General features: G+C 38.0%; 3 protein-coding genes across 7 annotated transcripts; 1 reads left to right on the forward strand and 2 right to left on the reverse strand.

Moving 5' to 3' along the window:
* The first annotated feature begins 83 nt into the window (after positions 1 to 83).
* Positions 84 to 6065, forward strand: LOC139779138 (SET and MYND domain-containing protein 4). Its single transcript, XM_071717394.1, has 7 exons — positions 84 to 2352; positions 2660 to 3191; positions 3489 to 3814; positions 4191 to 4399; positions 4729 to 4853; positions 4934 to 5143; positions 5407 to 6065. The coding sequence occupies exons 1-7, from the start codon at positions 2043 to 2045 to the stop codon at positions 5726 to 5728; spliced, it is 2034 nt and encodes a 677-aa protein (XP_071573495.1). The 5' UTR covers positions 84 to 2042; the 3' UTR covers positions 5729 to 6065.
* On the reverse strand, positions 5994 to 16182 carry LOC139779142 (RNA-binding protein 1-like). 5 transcript variants are annotated; one of them, XM_071717401.1, is made up of 6 exons: positions 16023 to 16182; positions 14237 to 14453; positions 13714 to 13806; positions 12109 to 12156; positions 11862 to 11909; positions 8913 to 9772 (listed from the first exon to the last, which is right to left on the reverse strand). In XM_071717401.1, the coding sequence occupies exons 2-6, from the start codon at positions 14443 to 14445 to the stop codon at positions 9667 to 9669; spliced, it is 504 nt and encodes a 167-aa protein (XP_071573502.1). In that variant the 5' UTR covers positions 14446 to 14453; positions 16023 to 16182; the 3' UTR covers positions 8913 to 9666. The 5 variants fall into 5 exon arrangements, with proteins under 5 accessions (XP_071573506.1, XP_071573505.1, XP_071573502.1 ...); XM_071717400.1 differs by having other exon boundaries at positions 15929 to 16169; XM_071717405.1 differs by lacking the exons at positions 8913 to 9772; positions 11862 to 11909; positions 12109 to 12156 and adding exons at positions 5994 to 6776; positions 7288 to 7374 and having other exon boundaries at positions 15929 to 16141.
* A 1859-nt stretch (positions 16183 to 18041) lies between these two features.
* Positions 18042 to 21071, reverse strand: Med18 (mediator complex subunit 18). The gene is made up of 3 exons (XM_071717418.1): positions 20767 to 21071; positions 20418 to 20692; positions 18042 to 20306 (listed from the first exon to the last, which is right to left on the reverse strand). Exons 2-3 carry the CDS (start codon positions 20621 to 20623, stop codon positions 19847 to 19849), a joined length of 666 nt encoding a protein of 221 aa, XP_071573519.1. The 5' UTR covers positions 20624 to 20692; positions 20767 to 21071; the 3' UTR covers positions 18042 to 19846.
* Positions 21072 to 21073: the final 2 nt, after the last annotated feature.

Below are 21073 nucleotides of genomic sequence, written 5' to 3' on the forward strand. Positions count from 1 at the left end.
GTCCTCGAATCGGATCACGCGGGAGTATTAACGGCGATCGGCCGCGAGGCCTCACGCCACTCTGACACGCTTGGCTCTAGAACACCGTGACCGCCGGGGCACGAAGCCCTCGGGGCACGCGCTCCGCCTAACCGAGTAAGTAAGGAAACGGTGAAAGCCAAGTCTTTTTAATCGACAGCGTTCAACCGGAAAAAGTCCCAAGAAGCAAAAATACATTGACATTATTGTATAATACACAACGTACAAAAAAATTGCAGAATATTATATTAATATTAATATTTCAGTAATTATTATCTATTAAATATTATTGCGGAGTAAGACTCGTATATGATATTATCACACAATAATGCATAAGATATCAGATTGATGCCCATTCTCAAAGATTCCCTTTCTCGCCTTAAAAGTATTCTCCTAGAGCGTGCAAAGAGAGATTTCTTCAATCATTATCATCATTGTACTATCATTGTGACACCGACATAACTCGAGATTATTTATCAATCGACACCCTCGTCTTGTATTAATTCTACATCCGCTATTTTGTACATCGCCAATCTGAATTTTGTATATATAGTTAACTTAGATATAGCTCACGTAGCGATAGACCGAACGTATTAGTGAGGGGCGATCTCGATTCAAGATTTTCAGAAAAATCTTTTTTCTAAAAAAATCGACTCTTTGTTCGACTATGTACGAATTGATTCTTTCAATTGAGAATCGATTTTCGATCCGTTAATATGCTTATTCATCAAATTTCGTTTAATGAAAAATTTACATTTATGCGGTTTTTATTATTTTTATTTTTATCTTTATCTTTATCTTATTTTACCAGTCTTTGTGTTTTCTTGACTTATCACACTGAAGATGGTCTAATGACAGACCAAAACGTATATTATAGTATTATTTTAATTGAAGATTTACGATACGAACACTCCGATGTGGCCTTTTCTTTTTATGTTTTGATTTCTAATTATTTGAACCTTCTGAACTTAAACATGTTTAAATGCTCATTGCATATGATTTTTTGGATCAAATGCTAAGAAATCGATTCTTTTATTTAAGATTAGTAAATCGATTCTAATCATTCTAGTTATTCAGATTCAAGATTAAAAAATCGATTTTTTCTAAAAGATCGCTCATCACCAGAACGTAATTATCTACCGATCTAGCGTAAAATGTAACGTAGTCTAGCATTTAATTAGTTTACTACGCACCGACACGAATGACAGCATTAACAAATATATTCTTTACCGTCAGTACTACACGTTTTTATTTCTATAAACTCTTGTTTTCTTCTCAAAATAATAATAGCACTTATAAATTCCGAATGATGCGTAACTTTAGAAATCTAATGAGAGCGAAGCGTAACAGCAAGCATGATCTGGTTACTTTATTCCGGACATAGGTAAATTTACGTCGTCACCTATGAGGGAAGGCGTTACGCGGTCCCGTCTTGCCGCGGTACACAGGCACCCACATTAAGATCGACAATATCTCAAAATAGCGTACGCCGAAATAGCCTCGCGTAGTTCTCGCTAGCCAGACACATCACCAGAAGCCAGTAACTTCGAGTCGTCGATCAGAGACACGCCACTGGAGCGTGTTCTCCAAAGTAATTCTAATTAATTTCACGTCATTTCTATACGTGATTTTGCTAAGAAAATAATTCGAGAATTAATCGCGAGAAAAATTAATAAAAAGGTGCGAGCAAAACATATAAATAAAAAGTTTATTATTATTATAAATACTGATAATTACTCAAATAATTCCGTTAATTAATATTAGAAGATATGTGTTTTAATTAATAATTCTAATTAATTTTGATTAAATATGTGATTTTATGCATATTTAATATAAGTAAATAAATAGATATTAAATATATAATTAATACTTCTCTTTTAATTCGATAAAAATAAATACATTAATATATTACTATTATATGAAATCATACAAGTGCTCTAGTATCATTAATTATAATTATGTCCAATACATATAATTCTTATTGTTAACACGCATTAATATTTAAAAAAAACACTTAAAAAATCATGTCGGGAAATGCGACGGAAACGGAAATCGGTGGATTTTTCCGCTCGAATTTGTTAGCGGTGAGAAAGGCGATTCGCCAGCAGGACTTCAAGAGGTTCGCCGCCCTCGAATCGAACGCCGAGAGAGTGGCTTTCGTTTTGAGCTACTCCGAGGCCTATCAGTTGCCCCTGGAGGAGGAGAAACCTATGGTCAAGGATAGCGACACCGCTATTCGATTGAAAGATGTCGGAAACAAATTTTTTGGTCGCGGCGAATTCGCGAAGGCCTTGGAGACGTATTCGAATGCAGCTCTTTTAGCGCCATCAACAGGTAGACATGACGCTCGTTATAATGTTTATTTAGCGCATAATTTACGTCTACATAATTTAATATGTTTGCAGTTAATATTTATAATTAATATAAAATTATATAACATATAATTAGAATTTAAAAAAATAAAATAATCTGGATTATGCGCTTATCAAATAAATTACTGTCTCCTGTTTGTACTTTAATCATTTATCCGAAAATCTCTGCTGCAATTATTCTCGTGTTATTCTATCACTAATAACTTAGACCGTGATTTGTAATTATCGAACCTGAGAACGTAAAACATTTAAATTTCTAAAATGTTTAGAATTAAGCGTTATTCTGGCGAATCGCTCGGCCACATTGTACCACTTGGAGCGTCACGAGTACGCGTTGGAGGACATTGAGGAAGCCTTGCAACTCGGTTACCCGAAGGACCTTTTCTATAAACTCGAAGAGCGACGAGCCAGGTGTTTATTGGGCCTGAAGAGGCACGACGAGGCGGTCAAGACGTTCAGGCGGGCCCTCCAGGCCCTGGACGACGCCAGGATACCCTTAGAGCGTAAGCAGAAGTTCGAGGCGGACATCAGGGTGATGCTGGGCGTGATGGATAAGGGCAAACAGCTCAACAAGACCGTCATGAAGAATCCTCCGCGAGTTCACGGCAAGCAAAATTTGGAGGACAGATTTATCCTCGAGAAGAAAAGGAATCCTCTGTACCCCGCTTGTAGCAAAGCGGTGGAGATCAAGGACGATGGGGGTGACGTGGGTAGGCACGCCGTGGCAACCAGGAAGATAATGCCCGGCGAGATCGTGATCGTCGAACGACCGCATTGCACATTTTTGCTGGCGGAGTACAGGTAGATTGAAGTATCGTAATTTAGTGATAAGCGATCTTCAGATTCAATTTTCAGAAAATCGATCTTTTTCCTCATAAAAATCGATTTTTTAAATCAATTCTTTTCTGTCCTGCATGAGCTTAAGATTTCATAGCCATTGTCGAGAATGTATTTCATCTCGGATACAAATTGCATAATCTCTTATCTTTTTTTATTTCACTATCTCTGCTCCATTTTCTCTTTTATTCTTTATTTTCCGTTTTTTTATCGCAAGTTGTGTAAAATTATGTCGCAACTAATATGTGCACGACTCTCAAGGCTCACGCATTGCCACCTGTGTTTCGCGAGGATATTCGTGCCGATGCCTGCGGCTTGTCACAACTGCAGCTGCGTCGCGTACTGCAGCCGCCGCTGCAGAGATGCGGACGCCCAAGTGCACTCACGGGAGTGTAAGCTACTGCCGGCCCTGTGGCACTCGAGAGCCTCGGTCACGTGCTTCCTGGCCCTAAGGGCGATTACGCAGAAACCTTTCGAGGAAACTATGAAGCTGAAGGAACGTCTCAGGAATCCCGGAAGTGCGTCGAAGATTTCTGCGGAGAATCCGTATCGAGGGGATGACTACGCAAATGCCTTTTACAATTTAGGTGATTAACTGAGGAAAGTAAAAAAAATATAACAATATTCCCTAAACAACTATGTAGTTTTGTAACACAATTAGAAAAAAAAAGATAAAATCCCGGATTATATAAGTTTATAGTTCAAAAGTAAATTTATACTGTACAAATGTTTTATTATGCAAATGTGTACGCAAAAATTTCGCAGATTTTTACGTAAAAATATCGCTAAAATAATAAAATTCAAAAATTTTACTTCGAACTTTTTTCAAGATAATTAATTGATTCTCTCCCCTATAAGTTAATGAAGCAATTATTGAAATTTATAAATTATTTTCTTTTTTCAATACGCTCATATCCTTTTTACATTAAGATTTTTTAAAATATTTTGCGTATATTTCGACAGTTACCCACGAAGACAAAAGGTTGCCTGAGGATATTTTTCACAGAGCCTACATGGCAGCCTGGCTGTTCAGATTATTAAGGGCCAGCGAATATTTGCCAGAAAATGTGAAAACCACCGATTCAGCGGATAGTAAATTGTCAGACGAGGAATTATTTATCGCGGGATTGCTGTTGCACAATTTGCAGTTATTGCAATTCAACTCGCACGAAGTAAGAACGACACATAACGCATTACAATTCGTTCAATCTTGATGATTGCTTTATATAAGAACCGCTTTATAAATATATTATCTTAAATTATTATCTCTAATTTACAACAAAGCGTTTTATTTATTTTTTAATTTAACGAAGTGTATATATATATTGTACTGCTTATATAATTTATATAAACTTATATAATTATTGTTTTATCTATAAATTGAAGACTTATTGGATAATCGTGACTTTATATCATGGACTTTATAATAAAATTGCGAGAACAAAGACGGCGCGTTATGTTTGCTCTCGTAATTACTGATCGTATATAGCTCGTTCTCTAGATTTCAGAACTGGTAAGGCCGAAAGGGGAGAAAACACTCGCTAAAGCCAAGAGTGTGTTCATAGGCGGTGGCGTTTACCCTACGGTAGCGATGCTGAATCACTCGTGCAATCCTGGCGTGATTCGGTAAATAATAAATGCTCTATTCGCCGTCATTAATCACGTTATTGTTAACTAAATAGACCGAACTGAAAATTTAAATCAAGGTATTTAATCGGCACCACCATGATTGTTCGCGCTGTTCGCACAATCGGCGCAGGTGAAGAGATCTCCGAAAACTATGGTCCTATCTTCACAACCATGCCCGAGAGTGAGCGGAAAAGAAAATTGAGGGTGCAATATTGGTTCGATTGCAATTGCGAGGCGTGCTCGGGACACTGGCCGCTTCTCGACGAATTGGATCCAACAATACTCAGGTATTTATGTCAACTTCCTCATATTAATAGATATTATTCCAAAATATATAATTGATATTACCTACTTTATTATTTTTCAATTGAGCGAATTAATTATTATTATAAATAACCGTTAACATCTCCAAATACAAAAATTATTTTTAAACAGAGTAAAATATAAGAAATTTCTCTTAAATATAAAATTAAATTAAAAACTATCAAGCTATTCTATTTTATTAATAACGTATCGTTAACTTTATCATTACATCAGTTCGTTCTTCCAGGTTTAAATGTGAGACTGGACCGTCCTGCAGTAATGTGTTGTTGATACGAAGCGACACGAACGAGTTCATGATCGGATGTGCAAAGTGTGGCAAGAGCACGAATATCCTTAAGGGCCTCAAGGCTCTACAGGATACAGATGCGCTTTTTAGGGTTGCATCGACGAGTCTCGAGGAAGGCCGAAACGAGCAGGCGTTGAAAGCGTACCTGGAGATCCTGAAGCTACTGGACGAGACCCTGTCGTTGCCCATCAAAGATTATCACGTCTGTCAGCAAGGGGTTAGACTATGCTCCCTTGCTTTGGGCAATACAGTTTATATCTAATTTCATCATGGAATTATATCAAAAATTTATGCTATCTTTCTATTGCAAAATAAAAAAAATGCAAATTTCTTCTGCAGCTAAGCACAAATTTGATGAATTTTAAATTATTTTTTATCAGAAATTATAAAGATATCAAACGAAGAAGCTTAAAAGATCAAAGAACAGAAAATAACTAATTTTTGTTTACAATTTTGCCTTCAGAAGGGTTAAATTTGCATCATAATCATTTTTAGGGAAGAAAAAATATACACATACGCACTTACAATTGTACAATTTTGTAATTTTTGTTTATTAATATGATCCATTGTCGAGATAAATAAAGAGGACAGTATACAAATTTCAGGCATAATTTCTCATCACGTGCGCGTTTGTAATACACAAAGAAAAATTAATTTGACTGAATTCTGCACACTTACAAGTTTATTTTGTGATTTAAATTTCAATTAGTAAATTTCAAGTACAAACTAATATAACAGGTACAAAATAAATGTTAACTTGCACCCTTTTGGGGTTATATCCGTACATGGCGTAGATGCCGGTGGACAAACAGTATATAGATAAATATTGATTTTATAATTATATTATTAATGATCATAATCAATCACCTTAAAAGTAATCGTCAATTTTAGTTTCTTTGTAAGTCTGTAAGTAGCACATATCTTAATGAGATTGATTAATATGACGCACACAATTATTCGATGATGCGTGCTACAATGTGCATCATAATTTGCATATGAATAAGCATACATATATAATAGAAGTGAAACAAGAATACGAGCTTATAGGCGTTATAGACTAAATCGTTCACAAAATCCGTTGAAATGGTTCTCTTAATGTGCTTCCCATTTATCATGGTCGTTTATATTCTCAAACGCAAGCGTGTAGTATGTATGTGTGGTTAACACTCAATTTTCATTATATACATACAAAATTGTCTCTCCTTTTATCTCTTTCTCTCTTTCTGCATTCCCTCCAGAAATCGGTCCCGGTTTTTCTCTCTCTCTTTCTCTATCTACCTCTCTTTCTCTCTTGAACTTTTAGCAGCTAACTGCAATTAGATAAAGAACATAAAGCTTAGACAAAAGAGTGTATCATGGCGTAGGTATATTTTTCTCTTTTTTTTTTAATTTATTGTCCTTATCGCAAGAGAGGACGTTGCCTCTTTTGCGATGAATTTTCACGACGAACGCGGAATTCTCATTGTGTCGTACAATGGTAAAGGATCTTTTTCTCTTTTTGTTTATCTAAGGGCTAGTTTCACCAACGTCGGTTAACTATAATCTTCGGTTAAACTCACTCTTCATCTCTTTCTAACTGCCCTCTTAGAAAGAGACGAAGAGTGAGTTTAACCGAAGGTTACAGTTAACCGACGTTGGTGAAACTGGCCCTAATAACACCAATTTTCGATAAAAGCGCGGAAGGCGTATTTGACCGTTCTGTTGTATCTTTATTGATTTTTTCTGTTATATTGATTTTGGTTTTTTTTCATTTATTGAAGAAAATTTTTGCTGTTTTTTTTTCTTTTTGTCTTTTAATTAGCAGGGTTAATATGTTAATACCGTCTGTCACGGGAATCCGAACGCGAACGGCGATCTCGGCTGCGGCTTCGACTCAATGACCTCCTGCGGGGGCTGCGAGATCTTGACCTACAAAATTAAAAGCAGTTTGACATCATTTTCATTTTGAGGTAGCAGACAAGATTATTAGAACACGTCTCTCCGCTCCATTACGAACCTTGCAAATAATTATAAGTGTCGCAAATAAATAATACATTAATATTATAATATTTCTCAAACAATTGTTTCATAATATTAATATTATTTGCCTAAAATTATCAATTAATGTTACTTTATTAGCAAAAAATATTAATTATTACGATAAACAAGCGATCGTTTTAAATGCAATTAATTGTTAAAGGAATAATAATACTCAATAATTTAGTTACTACCTTCAAATGATATTGACCGCAATTATAATTATTGTTACTCCTCTAAAATAGCATTCATAATTACTAATTACGTTAATTAATTAATAATTACAATATATTGTAATTTTTTATTCGCAAATTAAATTGATAAGATAAATGTAAATTTGTAATTTAATGTTTCATTTACTAACGCTTACTAAAATTTACGCAATTTGTTTTTACTTCGCAATGATCACTTGGTTATCGTTATAACAGAGCACTTGCAATTTAAATAAAATTACGACAAGTTCGAGATGGAGCGAAATAACGCGACAAAACACAGGTACGAAAAATCATCGCAAGGCAACTGTAAGAGAATTAGGATTATCTAGTTCCTATTTTACCTAAAGGGTGATGTATTAAAACTATATATAGTTAGACACAATTAATAATGAATTAATACAAAATGACGTCTCACCAATCGAATGCGAAACCAATCAAAAAAGTAGAGGATTAACTTTAGTAGTAAAATCATTAAATTTTATCAGTAAATGTTACACCTCGATATATATATATATATATATATATATATATATGTCGATTTTATTATGCGTATCGGCCGGGAGTTCTCTGATTCAATTAAATCTACTTCATTCATTTATAAATATTCAATTACCAATTTCACTTTCTTAATCAATTCCTTCGAAATCTTTGTTTTGTCTACAACTTTGACGGAACACATAAATTCTCCATAGCCTCAGACGGAACTCCATGCCGAAACGACCACAAGTCCAAAACAAAAATTGTAATAAAGTAAAAAAAAAGATATTTATATATTAAAAAATGAAAATAGAGATAGAGATAAAAAATCTTTGAAAATCGGTGAAATACCAGATAACTGTGAACATGTGGTGGTAGTTGGTGGTGGTTGGTTGGTGGGTGGTGGTGGGATGGTGTGTAGTAGGTGGTGATCATTTCGCTTATTTTGCGTGATCGCTCGAAGTCGAAGGTCGAGAAGATCTCTCGGTGGCAACTCTCGCGCATTCAGTTGTTGTTGCGGCTAACACACGTCCCTAATCGATGGTCGACGAGTAGTGGCAGTAGCAGTAGTGGTAGAAGTAGCAGTAGCGGTAATACTAGTGGCAGTGGCAGAATAGAAACGTCGGTCTCGAAACGACGAACAATCGGGAAGACAGTCGATCGTAGTCAAATGGAGAGTCGCGCCGATGAACAGAATTACTGTACAGACGGTTTAATTCTTTTTTTTTCTTTATATAGTTTTGCATCGCGATTGGTTCACGAACTGGTGGTTGGCAGCCGGTTGCGGGTGACATTTTTCTCACGGTGGCGAATTTTTTGGTTTTTGGCGATTGATTCGATGTGTGCTGCCGTCCCCCTAGGCTAAAGCTGAGACGAAGAGTCGAAGAAGGTGGAGCACAACAACACCCGGTGGTCGGTCGATTGATTCGGTTGGTGGTTGGTGGTGGTGATGGTGGTAGTGGTGGTGGTTGGTGGAAGAGTAGTAGTAGTAATAATAGTAGTGGTGATCGAAGGGGAGAGTCCCGTAGTGGAGTGATGGACGATTTTTTTTTTCGGTTCAAGACCGTTTTTTGGCGGTGCAACGACGGCGGACGGGGGGGAGGGGGACAGCAACAAAAAAAGCAATGTTTTTTGGCTCTTTTTCTTTTTTCCGAAGGTAGCAGTCTCGGGCACTGGCGGTACTCCGGCAGCGGCGACGGCGCACGGAAACTGTTGGTTTTCGGTTGTTGCGCCCGTTGGGTGCTGTGTGCACGTCGCAACACCCACAAACGCACAACATCGACGGGCGACGTGACGTGACGTGACGTGACGTGACAGACGTACGGACGGCTTCCTATATATTCGGTGACTTGGTGGTGACTGATGGTGACTTGGTTGGGAAGTTAGTGGGCAGGCAGGCATATTTTTTTTTGTTCAGTTTGGTTCGATTGACGATTGCGAGACTGACTGATTCGCTTTGTTTTTTTCGTTCGCGTACGCATACGCTTTTTTTTCACGGCGGCTGTAGAAGTAGTAGTAGCAGTAGTAGTAGTAGAAGTAGTAGTAGTAGTAGTAGTGGCGGGGAGACGAGCAGAGCTAGGAGCTGACGCTGGTAGAATCTGCAAACGTCAGTTTTAGCAATATAATCATCAACGTTATCATACTCCTGGCCACTATCGCGTATCTCTTACACGTTTCACTGTTCCTTTTTTTTCTTTCCGCGAACTTTCGTTATTACTGGGAGGAAAAAAAAAGTTTGCGAATCGAAATGTATACAATTGCACGCGCGCTCGCTTCTCGCCGTTCTCACCGATCGATATTCTTTGCATTCTCCGTTTATCCTAGACTGCCCACTCGAGTACGTACAAGAAAAAAAAGAAAAAAAACGAAGGGAGGACCTCTCTGTGCTCCGTACTGATCGGCTCGGATATCTATTTATGTGATGGATGTATATACCTGTTTCCGTACGCATCACATTCTCGTCGCGACGCATCAAGCATGTATTGACTTTCCCGAAATAAACTGATAAATATTGTAAGTTCAGATTACACCGATCACTTCCCCGTACGCTTGAATTACTGCGTGCTTCATCCATGCCACGGTGCGTGTGCGATGAGAAGTGACGAAAGCAGTGTTCGTTCATCTTAACTTCTTTCGGTATCAGAAGTCCCGAGACGAGCAGCAAAAATATATTTATACCCCGAGATTAAAATATATACCGTTCAACACATTCAACATAAGAATGTTACCTTCCCTTTTTTTTTAATAAACAGATAATTAACTAAAGACTCACGATATTGAAACTAACCAGTAACGAGGACTTCTTTTTTTATATTAGTGAAATGTAAAATTTAAATTAATGAAATGAAATCTCTAATTACTCTTAATATTAACATCAAAGTCAAATTAATTACAGCTAAAATGTATATTACATTTCTTGCATAAGAAGTTATTAGTAGAAATAAATCTGTTTTCAAATCAACTACCTCTCAACTACCCTCCCATCATAACAATCTTAAAAAAAGTGCCAATGTTTCTGAAGCTATGTATTTAATTTTACTTCTATCATTCGCGAACTTTAGGCACCGAGAAGATCCCCCATTTTGAAGTAAGGAGTAACATCAATAATGGCACGATACGCAAGTTTACACGCGTAATTCCGAGATGCAATTTTGTTGCTTCCATACGACGTTACCATACCTATCTGAAATTCGCGATCCTGCCTTCGCTTTGTTATTACATTACTTCTATCTAATCCCTCCTCATTCTCGTCTACCATCGCACAGTTCGTTCAGTCCCGTCCTCCCACTCTCAACTCGATTGCCGAGAGATCATGCATTATTTTTTCTTTTCTTTTACCGCCGCTCGAGTACCCACGAGTTCGCCGAAATCATGATCGACTACTCTCCAAGTTCTTCAGTTTTCCGATTATAAGTTTCGACCGCTTACGGAGAGAACGGTGACGAAATAAATGGAGTAATTTCTGTGTGAAAATTTCATTGAGTTAAGGGTCGACAGGAGTAACACTACCGACCTCTGTCGGGTTGCTTAGCTGCGAGTCCGTATTTTATTTATTATAAATTTTTTAAGAGCCAAAATGGAAAATCCGGCTATGTACCGGGTTGCGGCTGATCTTACTGATTAAAACGAGCATAAGTTTAATGAGATTCGTTAATTAATTTGGCTAAATTTTGGGAAAAACCGTCTCAAAGCAGCTTTTCAGGCCTAAAAAGCTGCTTAGAAACGGTTTTTCCCAAATTTTAGCCAAATTAATTAACGTATCTCATTAAACTTATGCTCGTTTTAATCAGTAAGATCAGCCGCAACCCGGTACATAGCCGGATTTTCCATTTTGGCTCTTAAAAAATTTATAATAAATAAAATACGGACTCGCAGCTAAGCAACCCGCCAGAGGTCTCCATTCTAACTCCTGTCGACCCTTAAATGCGAATTTTTATTTTTTTGTGTTAATCTTCGCGATTAATTCGATTCCATCATCGTTCTCTTAAATGCCTCTAGTGAATATATAGTGACTACTATCCGTGATATATAAATACGTGCAACATGTATATGTACTGTACGAGTGCAAGCAATAATTATACCTACTGCCCATCCCGTTTCGCCAGGACCGTAGATTCTGAAAACTTTTGCGAAGCGAGGTACGAAAAAATAATTGAACAGCGGAAACAAAAGAGAAAAATTAATTACCTGGAATACCGGCTAATCGATGATCTCCGGGGACTTCTCGAGCAGGATCTACAAAAGATTAAGAATAACTAATGTATGTCTGCCAAGTGTTTCGCCAATAATCGCTTCGCGTCACGCTTTGAGAGATTTTCATTTGTCTTAGCACCTGAAAATTGCGGTCGGCGGCAAGATGGGTCGGAGAGAAAGCAAGACGGATTTATTTGTAAAGAGGAGACGCGGAGAGAGCTAAAAGGAGCGGGAGTCTTACCTCGGGTAACGACCAAGAGATTTCCTACGAGGGCTGCGGGACCTGGACCTACAAATTTGTTAAAAAAAAGAAAAGATATATCGTACGTAAATCCGATAGTTTGCTAAAGCGTATGGACAAGAGCATTGCAATAGGAAAGAGAAAGAACGAGAAAGAGAGATAGAAAGACATGAATGGTGATACCTAAGACAGTCTAGTGCTAAGAAAAAAAAGACTATAAGGAATCTTTAAAAAATGATTTAGCATGCAAGAAATATACGCTTCACATATGTAATATTATATATAATGAATATTTTTTATGTGATCAGATAGAAGAAAAATTGCTGATAACAACTTTACTTTTATTTCATCGTTAAACAAATAAAAAGAGTTCGACCAAAAATTTAAATTCAGATTATTCAATTAAACTCATAAAACATTAATTATTATTAAATATTTCTTTTACGCGTTTAAAAACAGATATAATCTATAATGTAATCACCAGAATACTAAAAGTATCTTGATACATTATAGATCAGACATGGTCAACGGTTAACTTGGACTCCAATGCGAGTAGATCGTGGGACGTGCAACCCTCCACCATTTGATATGGGATGCCGGCTACACTGGTATGTTTATGCATATGATAGTGGCGATCCATGTCAAGTGTCCCACGTCTCGCGATCTACCCGCACTGGCTCCGGAGCTCGAGGTTGATCATTTGTTCTTTTTCAAAGAACTTCCTGAACTGGTGCACACTGATGTAATAAGTTAGAGTGAGACAAGTATATTTTGTTTCCAAGTGGACCAGTTCAGGAAGTTCTTCGAAAAATAACAGACGGCATGCCTGTTATAGATGAATTCAATTTAAATTAATTCATTAACCAATTAACATTTGAATTCTTTAAACTGTGTTAAAAAAAATATTTAATAATATCTGATACTATAATTGAAAGCAATTAATATTAACTGTGCTCGAGACATTTAATTAACTCTTAAGAAAAAGTTACGAATACGACTTATTCCTCACAATCTTTTGCCTTAGTACGTAAGAACAATATTTCCCTATTCGCGTGAACATGCAACGTGGATTTAGCCGTGCTCTGGCTAATCCCCGGAATTAACCTTCCACCATATTCATGCAGAATAATATCTACAGTGGTGTAATCTCTACGAGCGAGAGGCATCGTGCGACCTTAACTTAAAATTCGAAAAATCGGCAGTCTGAAACTGCGAACTTGCGATCGTGAACGAGGAAAAGGAGGATTAGCCAGACACACGACAACGACGAGAGAAAGAAAGAAAAAAAAGAAGCACGATATATAAAATATATATAAATATGCAAACTAAATATGTATATATCGATATTCCTAGACAGACATGAGAGAAAATATCGAGTATCGCGATGGTGATGTGCACGAAAAAGTATTCACTGAAGGGGGGAAAAAAGACTCGTGCATTACTCGTTTCGCTGATAAGAGCGCACCCTTACCCTGAGGGCAAGAGAGAAGCTCTTCTGCATTTGAATACCTACGTTGACGAGGAATGCTTAGCCGTGTCACAGATCTAACGCTTGTTTTCGCTGTAAAGTTCGCGATTGTTACGAAATGCTGCGGAATCTCTTACCTGGAATATCGAGGACCTGGCCTGCGACCACCGCCACCACGGCGACTTCTTCCAGAGGACATCTCAACTCTCACTCTAGTACCACAGCACCGTCTAAAAGATAATAATTGATGCTATCAGCTCTGAAATAATGATCTTACTGTGCTAATATGTTACTAGCATCTTACTGCTAATATCTACTGCCAATATATATTTTTCTCTCCCTTTGAATAGATCAAAAATCAAAAGACATCTCATCAATTTTAGGGATGAGTAGGTAATTGCATTGCAAGTAATCATAACTTTTTAAACACCAAGTAATAGTACAGTTTATTTCCTCTACTGTTTATAAATTTGCTTATATCTAAACTTTCATAATACTTTAACAAACGAGTTGAAAACTAGAAAACTTATCAGTTTATCTTTATTGATGCAAGATATTTATTACTGGTACAAAGGTCTATTTTTCTCTATGTAGGCTAAAGCTCTACTCAAACTAGCAACAGCAAGCTCTTAATATAAGAATTACTGATTCTCGACGTACGTTCCATCTAGGCCTCTCACTGCATCTTCAGCATCTCGCGGATCTTCAAATTCCACAAACGCAAAGCCAGGAGGGTTTCTGGCTACCCACACATTTCTCAATGGACCATACTTACTAAATGCACTCTCAATCTCATGTTTACTAGCGCTGCTACCCAGATTTCCAACATAAACCTTGCAGGATAGATCCCATTCACGATAACGAGACATTTTCCTGCCTGCAAACAAGTACATTATAAATAATAACATAATTCAGAGATTTGTATCTTGCTCTATGAAAGCAAGCTATAGATATACTATATAGATAGTCATCTCTTTATACATATGGAACACATATGTATACACATGTCAAATACATATCGAGATGTCCAGGCATTCCTGCCGGTCAGTGTACGATAACGGATAAATGGATATTAGCAGCCCTTCGTTAGGAGCGGAGGCACTTTCAATCTTAGATGGCTCTCTTTTGCCTAAGTTAAGATAAGTGGAGCAAGGAGTATATTTTCATCCCTTGTATGTTGTTCCTGGTGGCCACACGAATGTGCGTGCAGGAGGGATAAAAATGTACCCCCTCCTCCAATCCCAAGTTATCTTGGCAAGCGGAGGATGGCTACAAGCTGTACCCCTATTCTATAACTCTTAACGACAGTGTCGTTATCGTTAATGGAAAAAAAGCTGCGCAACGACGATATAACGATATCGATACTGTCGTTAGACTTACAGAATAGGGCTACTCTGGGACAATGACCTATCTATATATAGTATATCTATGCAGCAAAAACAATTCATATGTGAATGCGAGTATAATACAAATGTGGGAAATAAAGGGTTTTATGTCTCATATACTCACAGCATAAATTTTTAATAGAAATGATACAAAAGGTAGAATAAATTGGAAATGCTTATGGGTAAAATTAAGGCTTAATTTACAAATCAACAGTACTACTATCATCGATCCTATTATTTGCTTCTCAACACATTGATTTATTATTATAACTATATAATTTTAATATAATATATTTACAAATATATTAATTATAATAGGGAGCTTTCCAGCAAGCGACACAAGTCGACACAAGCATCGTTATATCTTTCTTTTTTGGTAATAAGTAACAAAGGTAAAACGATACTTTTGTCGACTTGTGTCGCTTGCTGGAAAGCTCCCATAATCAATCAAGATAATTGTGGTGATGGTCAAAGTGATAATACAGGTATTCTTTGGCTGCATTCCGATATTCACTGTCAGCAACTTTCAGTACTGAAAATCTATAGTATACGTGACATAAAATATAGATTTGTAGTACTGACAGTGAATATCGGAATGCAGCCTTTATTGCTTGCTACAAACGCCCTAGCAGGTAAGATAACTCACCCTAAAAATTCCAAAAAAAAGGGGGGAAAAGAGAAAAAGAAACACGTACACCTAATTAAGTCACGCAATTCCATTATTCACAAAATTAGAGACCGCCTTGCCGTTCATTTCCTGCTCTCTACTTGATTTCTTCCCTCTACTCGATTCCTTATAAGATTCGTATAATACGCGCGTTTATCCAAAAATTTTCCGAATGTTCAGCTCTTGGCATTCCCCCCTGCCCCCCTCGTGGCTTTTCCCGCCATTTTGATAGAACTCGTCGTAAACGGCGAGTCGGTATCACACAATGGATGTCGGGACCGTTCGGGATCTGCGTAGTACCTTTTTCCTCTCGCAAATCCTGAACAACGTTGCCAAGCGGATGACTAATCGATGATCCGCGTGAAGATTTACCTGCTGACCGATCCATACTTACTTGATAGCAAATTTGCAGTATAACCGCTGGAGAGCTATCGAAAATTGCTGGTCAACTCCGGACACAACGCCACTAGACAGTACACACGAAGAATGACGCCGAGCCGTATGTATGCCACCGCGGCGCAGGCCGTAGCCGTAGCCGGCTTGCACGGTTAGATGACGCGCTCCCTATCTTTAAAGCTGGATTCAGACAGGACGCGTCAAGCGTCAAGCAGCAACCCAATCAGCGAGGTAATATCAGCAGTGGCGTAGAAAGTATCGCCTCGCTGATTGGTTACTGCTCGCTGGTTGACGCGTTCTGTCTAAATCCAGCTTAAGGTGCGTTCAGACAGGACGCGTCAAGCAGCAATCCAATCAGCGAGGCGATGTCAGCAGTGACGTAGAAAATATCGCCTTGTTAAGCCCCGGACACACACTTTTTCGTAACAGTAACAGTAGGATTTCGACCAATCACGCAAGCGAAGAAAAGCTAGCGTTTATCCCCACTCCACCTCACTGTAAAGCCAGCGAAGAACAGCTAACGCTATCGCCTCTATCTTTTTCATGGAGCGAAGAAAAGCTGGCGTATTACCCCTACTTCACGCAATGCAAAGTGGCATTGAAAAGCAGAGCTAACGCTACTTAACCTAGAAGAAGAAGAACTACGTATAATAAAAATGGAGTACTCCAATTATTATAGACAGTACATCGCGTACGTTGAATATTACAGACGTACAGTAGCAGCTACAGTTGCAGCAGAGGTTGTAAGGAGACGACGCATAGCCGCTATAGCTGCTATGTATTTAATGAAAAAAAAAGAAGATACGCGAAGAAAAGGTTTTGGGTAGCACCCATTTTCGAAAATCGTGATAAACATAGTTTTTTCTTTGCGTCGGTCCCGAAGTTAATATTGGAGGACATACGATTCCACAATTACTTTCGGATGACCGCAACTCAGTTGGAAGAATTGTTGGGCATGGTTGGACCAAGACGTCGTGTTTTCGGCGTTCGGCGTTGCTTCGCTAAAAGTTCAACACAGTTGAACTTTTAGCGAAGCAACGCCGTAAAGCCAACTTGACGAAAATTGATGGAGTGGGGGTAAAACGCTGGCTTTTCTTCGCTCCATGAAATTGCAGCTTAACAGTAGGATTTCGACCAATCGCGTTAGGGCCCGGACACACTTTTTCGTAACAGTAAGGTTGGGTCTACAATGGGAGTCGCAAAGTCGTGAGTCGCAAGAATTGATCAATCACAGTCGATTATTCTCCTCAAATTCGATTGTGATTGGTCAATTCTTGCGACTCACAACTTTGCGACTCGCATTGTAGACCTAGCATAACAGTAGGATTTCGACCAATCGCGTTGCTCGATTCGGGAACGTACGGCCGTACGTTCCCGAATCGAGTAACGCGATTGGTCGAAATCCTACTGTTATGGCTTCTGCACACAGGACGCGGAAAGGCTTGCCGCGCGGCAAGAAGCGACGCAGTAGCCAATAAACTTTTGGTTCTTACGGAAAAGCAATACGTTGATTGGCTACCGCGACGCTCCTTGCCGCGCGGCAAGTATTTCCGCGTCCTGTGTGCAGAAGCCATTACTGTTACAAAAAAGTGTGTGTGGCCAGCTTAACACTCGTTAATTGATTGCTGCTCACTGCTCGCTACTTGACGCTTTTTGCGTCGTGTCACTCGTGTCTGAATCCAGTTTAAATGGAATCCTGAATATTTTATGGGACCCATGGTTGGCGCAAGAATTAATAAACTCATTATTATCAACAACCTGTACACTAATATTCATTAATCGAGTCCTTTTTGGGTGTAGACTATAGTGTAGATGAGCGCACCATTTCTAGACGTGCGTAATATATGAAATAATACAGAGCATGAGATAATGCATGAAATGCATTTAAATAACGATTGTAATTTTCTACAGCAAATATACTCGGTTTTTGAATTCGAGCCCCCGAAAAGATTCGCGTGGGAGGTCTAGAAATGGCGCGTTCATCTACATTAGTCTACACCCAAATAAAAGGACTCCATTAATGAACATCAGTGTACTCTATTTCATTAAAACTTTTGTACAATATCCTTTGATATTTTCTATTCTATTCCCATGAGAGATGTAACGATATCGAGTTGTTCGATTAATACGCACGCTACTGTCATCATATATATTATATGTTATTGCGCTGTACGTCGAAAAATAGTGCTATCTCTGGCATCACTGCATATTCATATTCTCCTTCTAATCTAAATTTATTGACGCTTGGTGCTGTCGTCATTGAAGAAATGATGCCATCTTTACCTTGGTAGTGCTTAATTAAGGATGAAAACAAGCTGTTTGACAATTGCAGAATTGTTTCCAAATTTTTTGAATTACCATTGCATTAATCTGCTTATTGTCTTTATTAAATGTCAATTTTATTTAGTTATTCCATTAAATTTTTAAGATATATATATACACATAAATAATCTCGTAATTACTTCCTCCGGCTATTTCTCACATTTTATAAAAAAATATTTTTTTACATCGTATCTCTTAATGAATGGATATAGAGAACCTTTAATAAATCGTCATGACCTAAAGTAAAGAATTAAAAGGCAAAGCAAAATCTTATATTATGATGAATATTAAAATATGATTACAATTGAAACAATGTTCTAAAGAGTTCTTCCGCCTTTTTTTTTTTCAAATTACTATATGGCGATTTGAAACATTTCCATTTTTTAACACACTAAAATTTACACAAACTGCTTTATATAGAAATGATTCTTTGTCGTAGGAAAATCTCATGATTAAGGGGATGCTGGAGCCGCAGGCGAACTCGATCAGCGTCGATAAAGAAGTGCTCACCGACTATATCTGTCCTTGTATAGACAAAGATATAGACAAGGATAGCACGCTACATTGCACGCACACATACGCACGATATATACACATCGAAATTATACTTTTATATTACGCTTCCAAATCTTGATTTGGGGGGTTTATCGATGTTTTTATTGTTGTACAATTCAGGGAAACTTGTTTTCGCGTTCGTACCAATGGTATATCTCTTATATGAAATACATCTTGTGACGAGCTGACAGCTCGCCGCAACTCGAGACGCCATATTGGGATAAAAGTAGATAAGGAAATCTGTACTTCCGTAATTTTTTCTCGTTTTCTATATAAAATCGGAGTTCCCCTGAATCATTAATGTATGTACTGCAATTCTGGAGAAGGATTTTTAATTCTGTCAAATATTAACGACGCTACGTTTCGACAAAAAAATGCCGGTAAAACAGACGGCTCCAGCATCACCTTAAGGGGATCCTGCAGCCGTATGATTTACCGACATTATCGTTTTCACATAAATCTTTTAATTGGCTTTATAGAATTGCAAAAATCTTTTACAGAATTAAAGTACGCACAAAAATCTAGGCTAGCAAACGCGATTTTATATAAAAAACACCAAAAAATTAAAAATGTTACTTATTTGGGCACATACAGCTGTCACCTGACGACAATATTTGGTTAAAACAAAAATTCTGCAGTTTATACATACATAATGTTTGTCTCCTATCCTTAAGAAAACATGTAGGAATAATATCGTGCAAGTAGAAGTAAGATTCAATGCGTACAATAAAAGAAAAATGTGAATTTTATTTTAGTACTGCAAATACGGATGCAGAATGACAAGAAGAGCAGCAACAGTAGTTGCCGGATCTTGCGAGAGATGGCGAGCAATCGAAAAAAGGACAGATGTCATTTCGTTAGACAAAGACAGATATAGGGAAAACAAAATTAGAAAGGTTGACATTATCGACATCGAGGAAGTTCGCTTGTCACTGCAGGATCCCCTTAATGAACCAATCTTTTGTAATCTATCTTTTCCAATTGCACCAAAGGTCGCAGTTGTTCCGCGAATATCCTCATGTCTTCTGCTATAGCGTCCTGTCCGCTGGGAGCCAACACGCTGAGCTCGACCAAGTAACTTTGTGAAATCATCTCCGGCACGCCCTCTGGCACCTTGCCCTGGTTTACCTTGAAGATCTTCGACACAGTGATCTTCATTCGGCCCTTGCGAAACATGTAGCCACGAGTAACGTACTCAAAGTCCAGCTTGCAGCCCAGCTCGGTTAGAAACTCCACCACGGTGTTGCTGGTAGCGATGTCGATGCTGCTGCGAACGATCGTGGGTCGAGATTTGTCGCCTAGTTCGGGCTGGCCGATGTATCGCAGCTGCCACGGCATGTCTGCGTAGCCTGGGTCCAGGGTACGTCGCACTCGCAGCAGCAGCGGCTGTTCCTGCGGAGAGCCTCTAAAAAAAAAAAGTTTTTGTAATTTAATGCGCAAATCGACTTTGATTATACTTTTCACTGTAGCTGCAACATCTGTCAAAAACAATTTGGAATGAAAAAAATGATTGTACCTGCGAATGCTGAAACACATCTCATGGTCATAGAAGCCCTCCGGTCCATGGTCCACATTATCGCACAAACCGCGAAGTCTGTGCAGCAGTACTTCCACAGAGGTATCTAACACCGATCCCTGCAGTAGATACTCTTGATTGGGGATAATGTTAGACTTGAGAGCAGCGCTCAAGCTATCCATAGCGGTGCTGATCAGGGCAGTCATGCTGGCTTATGTCAATTTTTCGACGAGTAACAGATTCGGAGCAGTTTAATAAGAGATAATGAAGAATCCCTATTATAAATGGAAATTGTTAATGCTTAATACCTTTTAACTTGCATTACTTCTACATATAATTTTTTGCATACCTCTACTTTTATATATCATCTAATCTAATGCACAGTTGAACTTTTGCACGTTCTTTTCTCTTTAGAAATCGAGAAAATTCATTTTGTCTTAACCTCAGAGTAAAGTAAACTACTTTATGGATTTATAAATGTCTCTATTGTGAAAAATAACAACACACTTTTATTTCAATAAACTTGAATTATGTACGTTTTTAAAAATTCCTTTTATAATTCACATACAGTATTAAAAGAGAAAGGATAAAGCGTACAGATATCAATATCCAATATTCACAATTGTAGCTCAGGGTAGGTTAGGTTGGAATTAGGT

The sequence above is a fragment of the Temnothorax nylanderi genome, unplaced genomic scaffold (assembly GCF_030848795.1).
Source record: "Temnothorax nylanderi isolate EJ_2023f unplaced genomic scaffold, tnyl_v1.0 TNYL_tig0212_pilon, whole genome shotgun sequence".
NCBI classification, from domain to species: domain Eukaryota; kingdom Metazoa; phylum Arthropoda; class Insecta; order Hymenoptera; family Formicidae; genus Temnothorax; species Temnothorax nylanderi.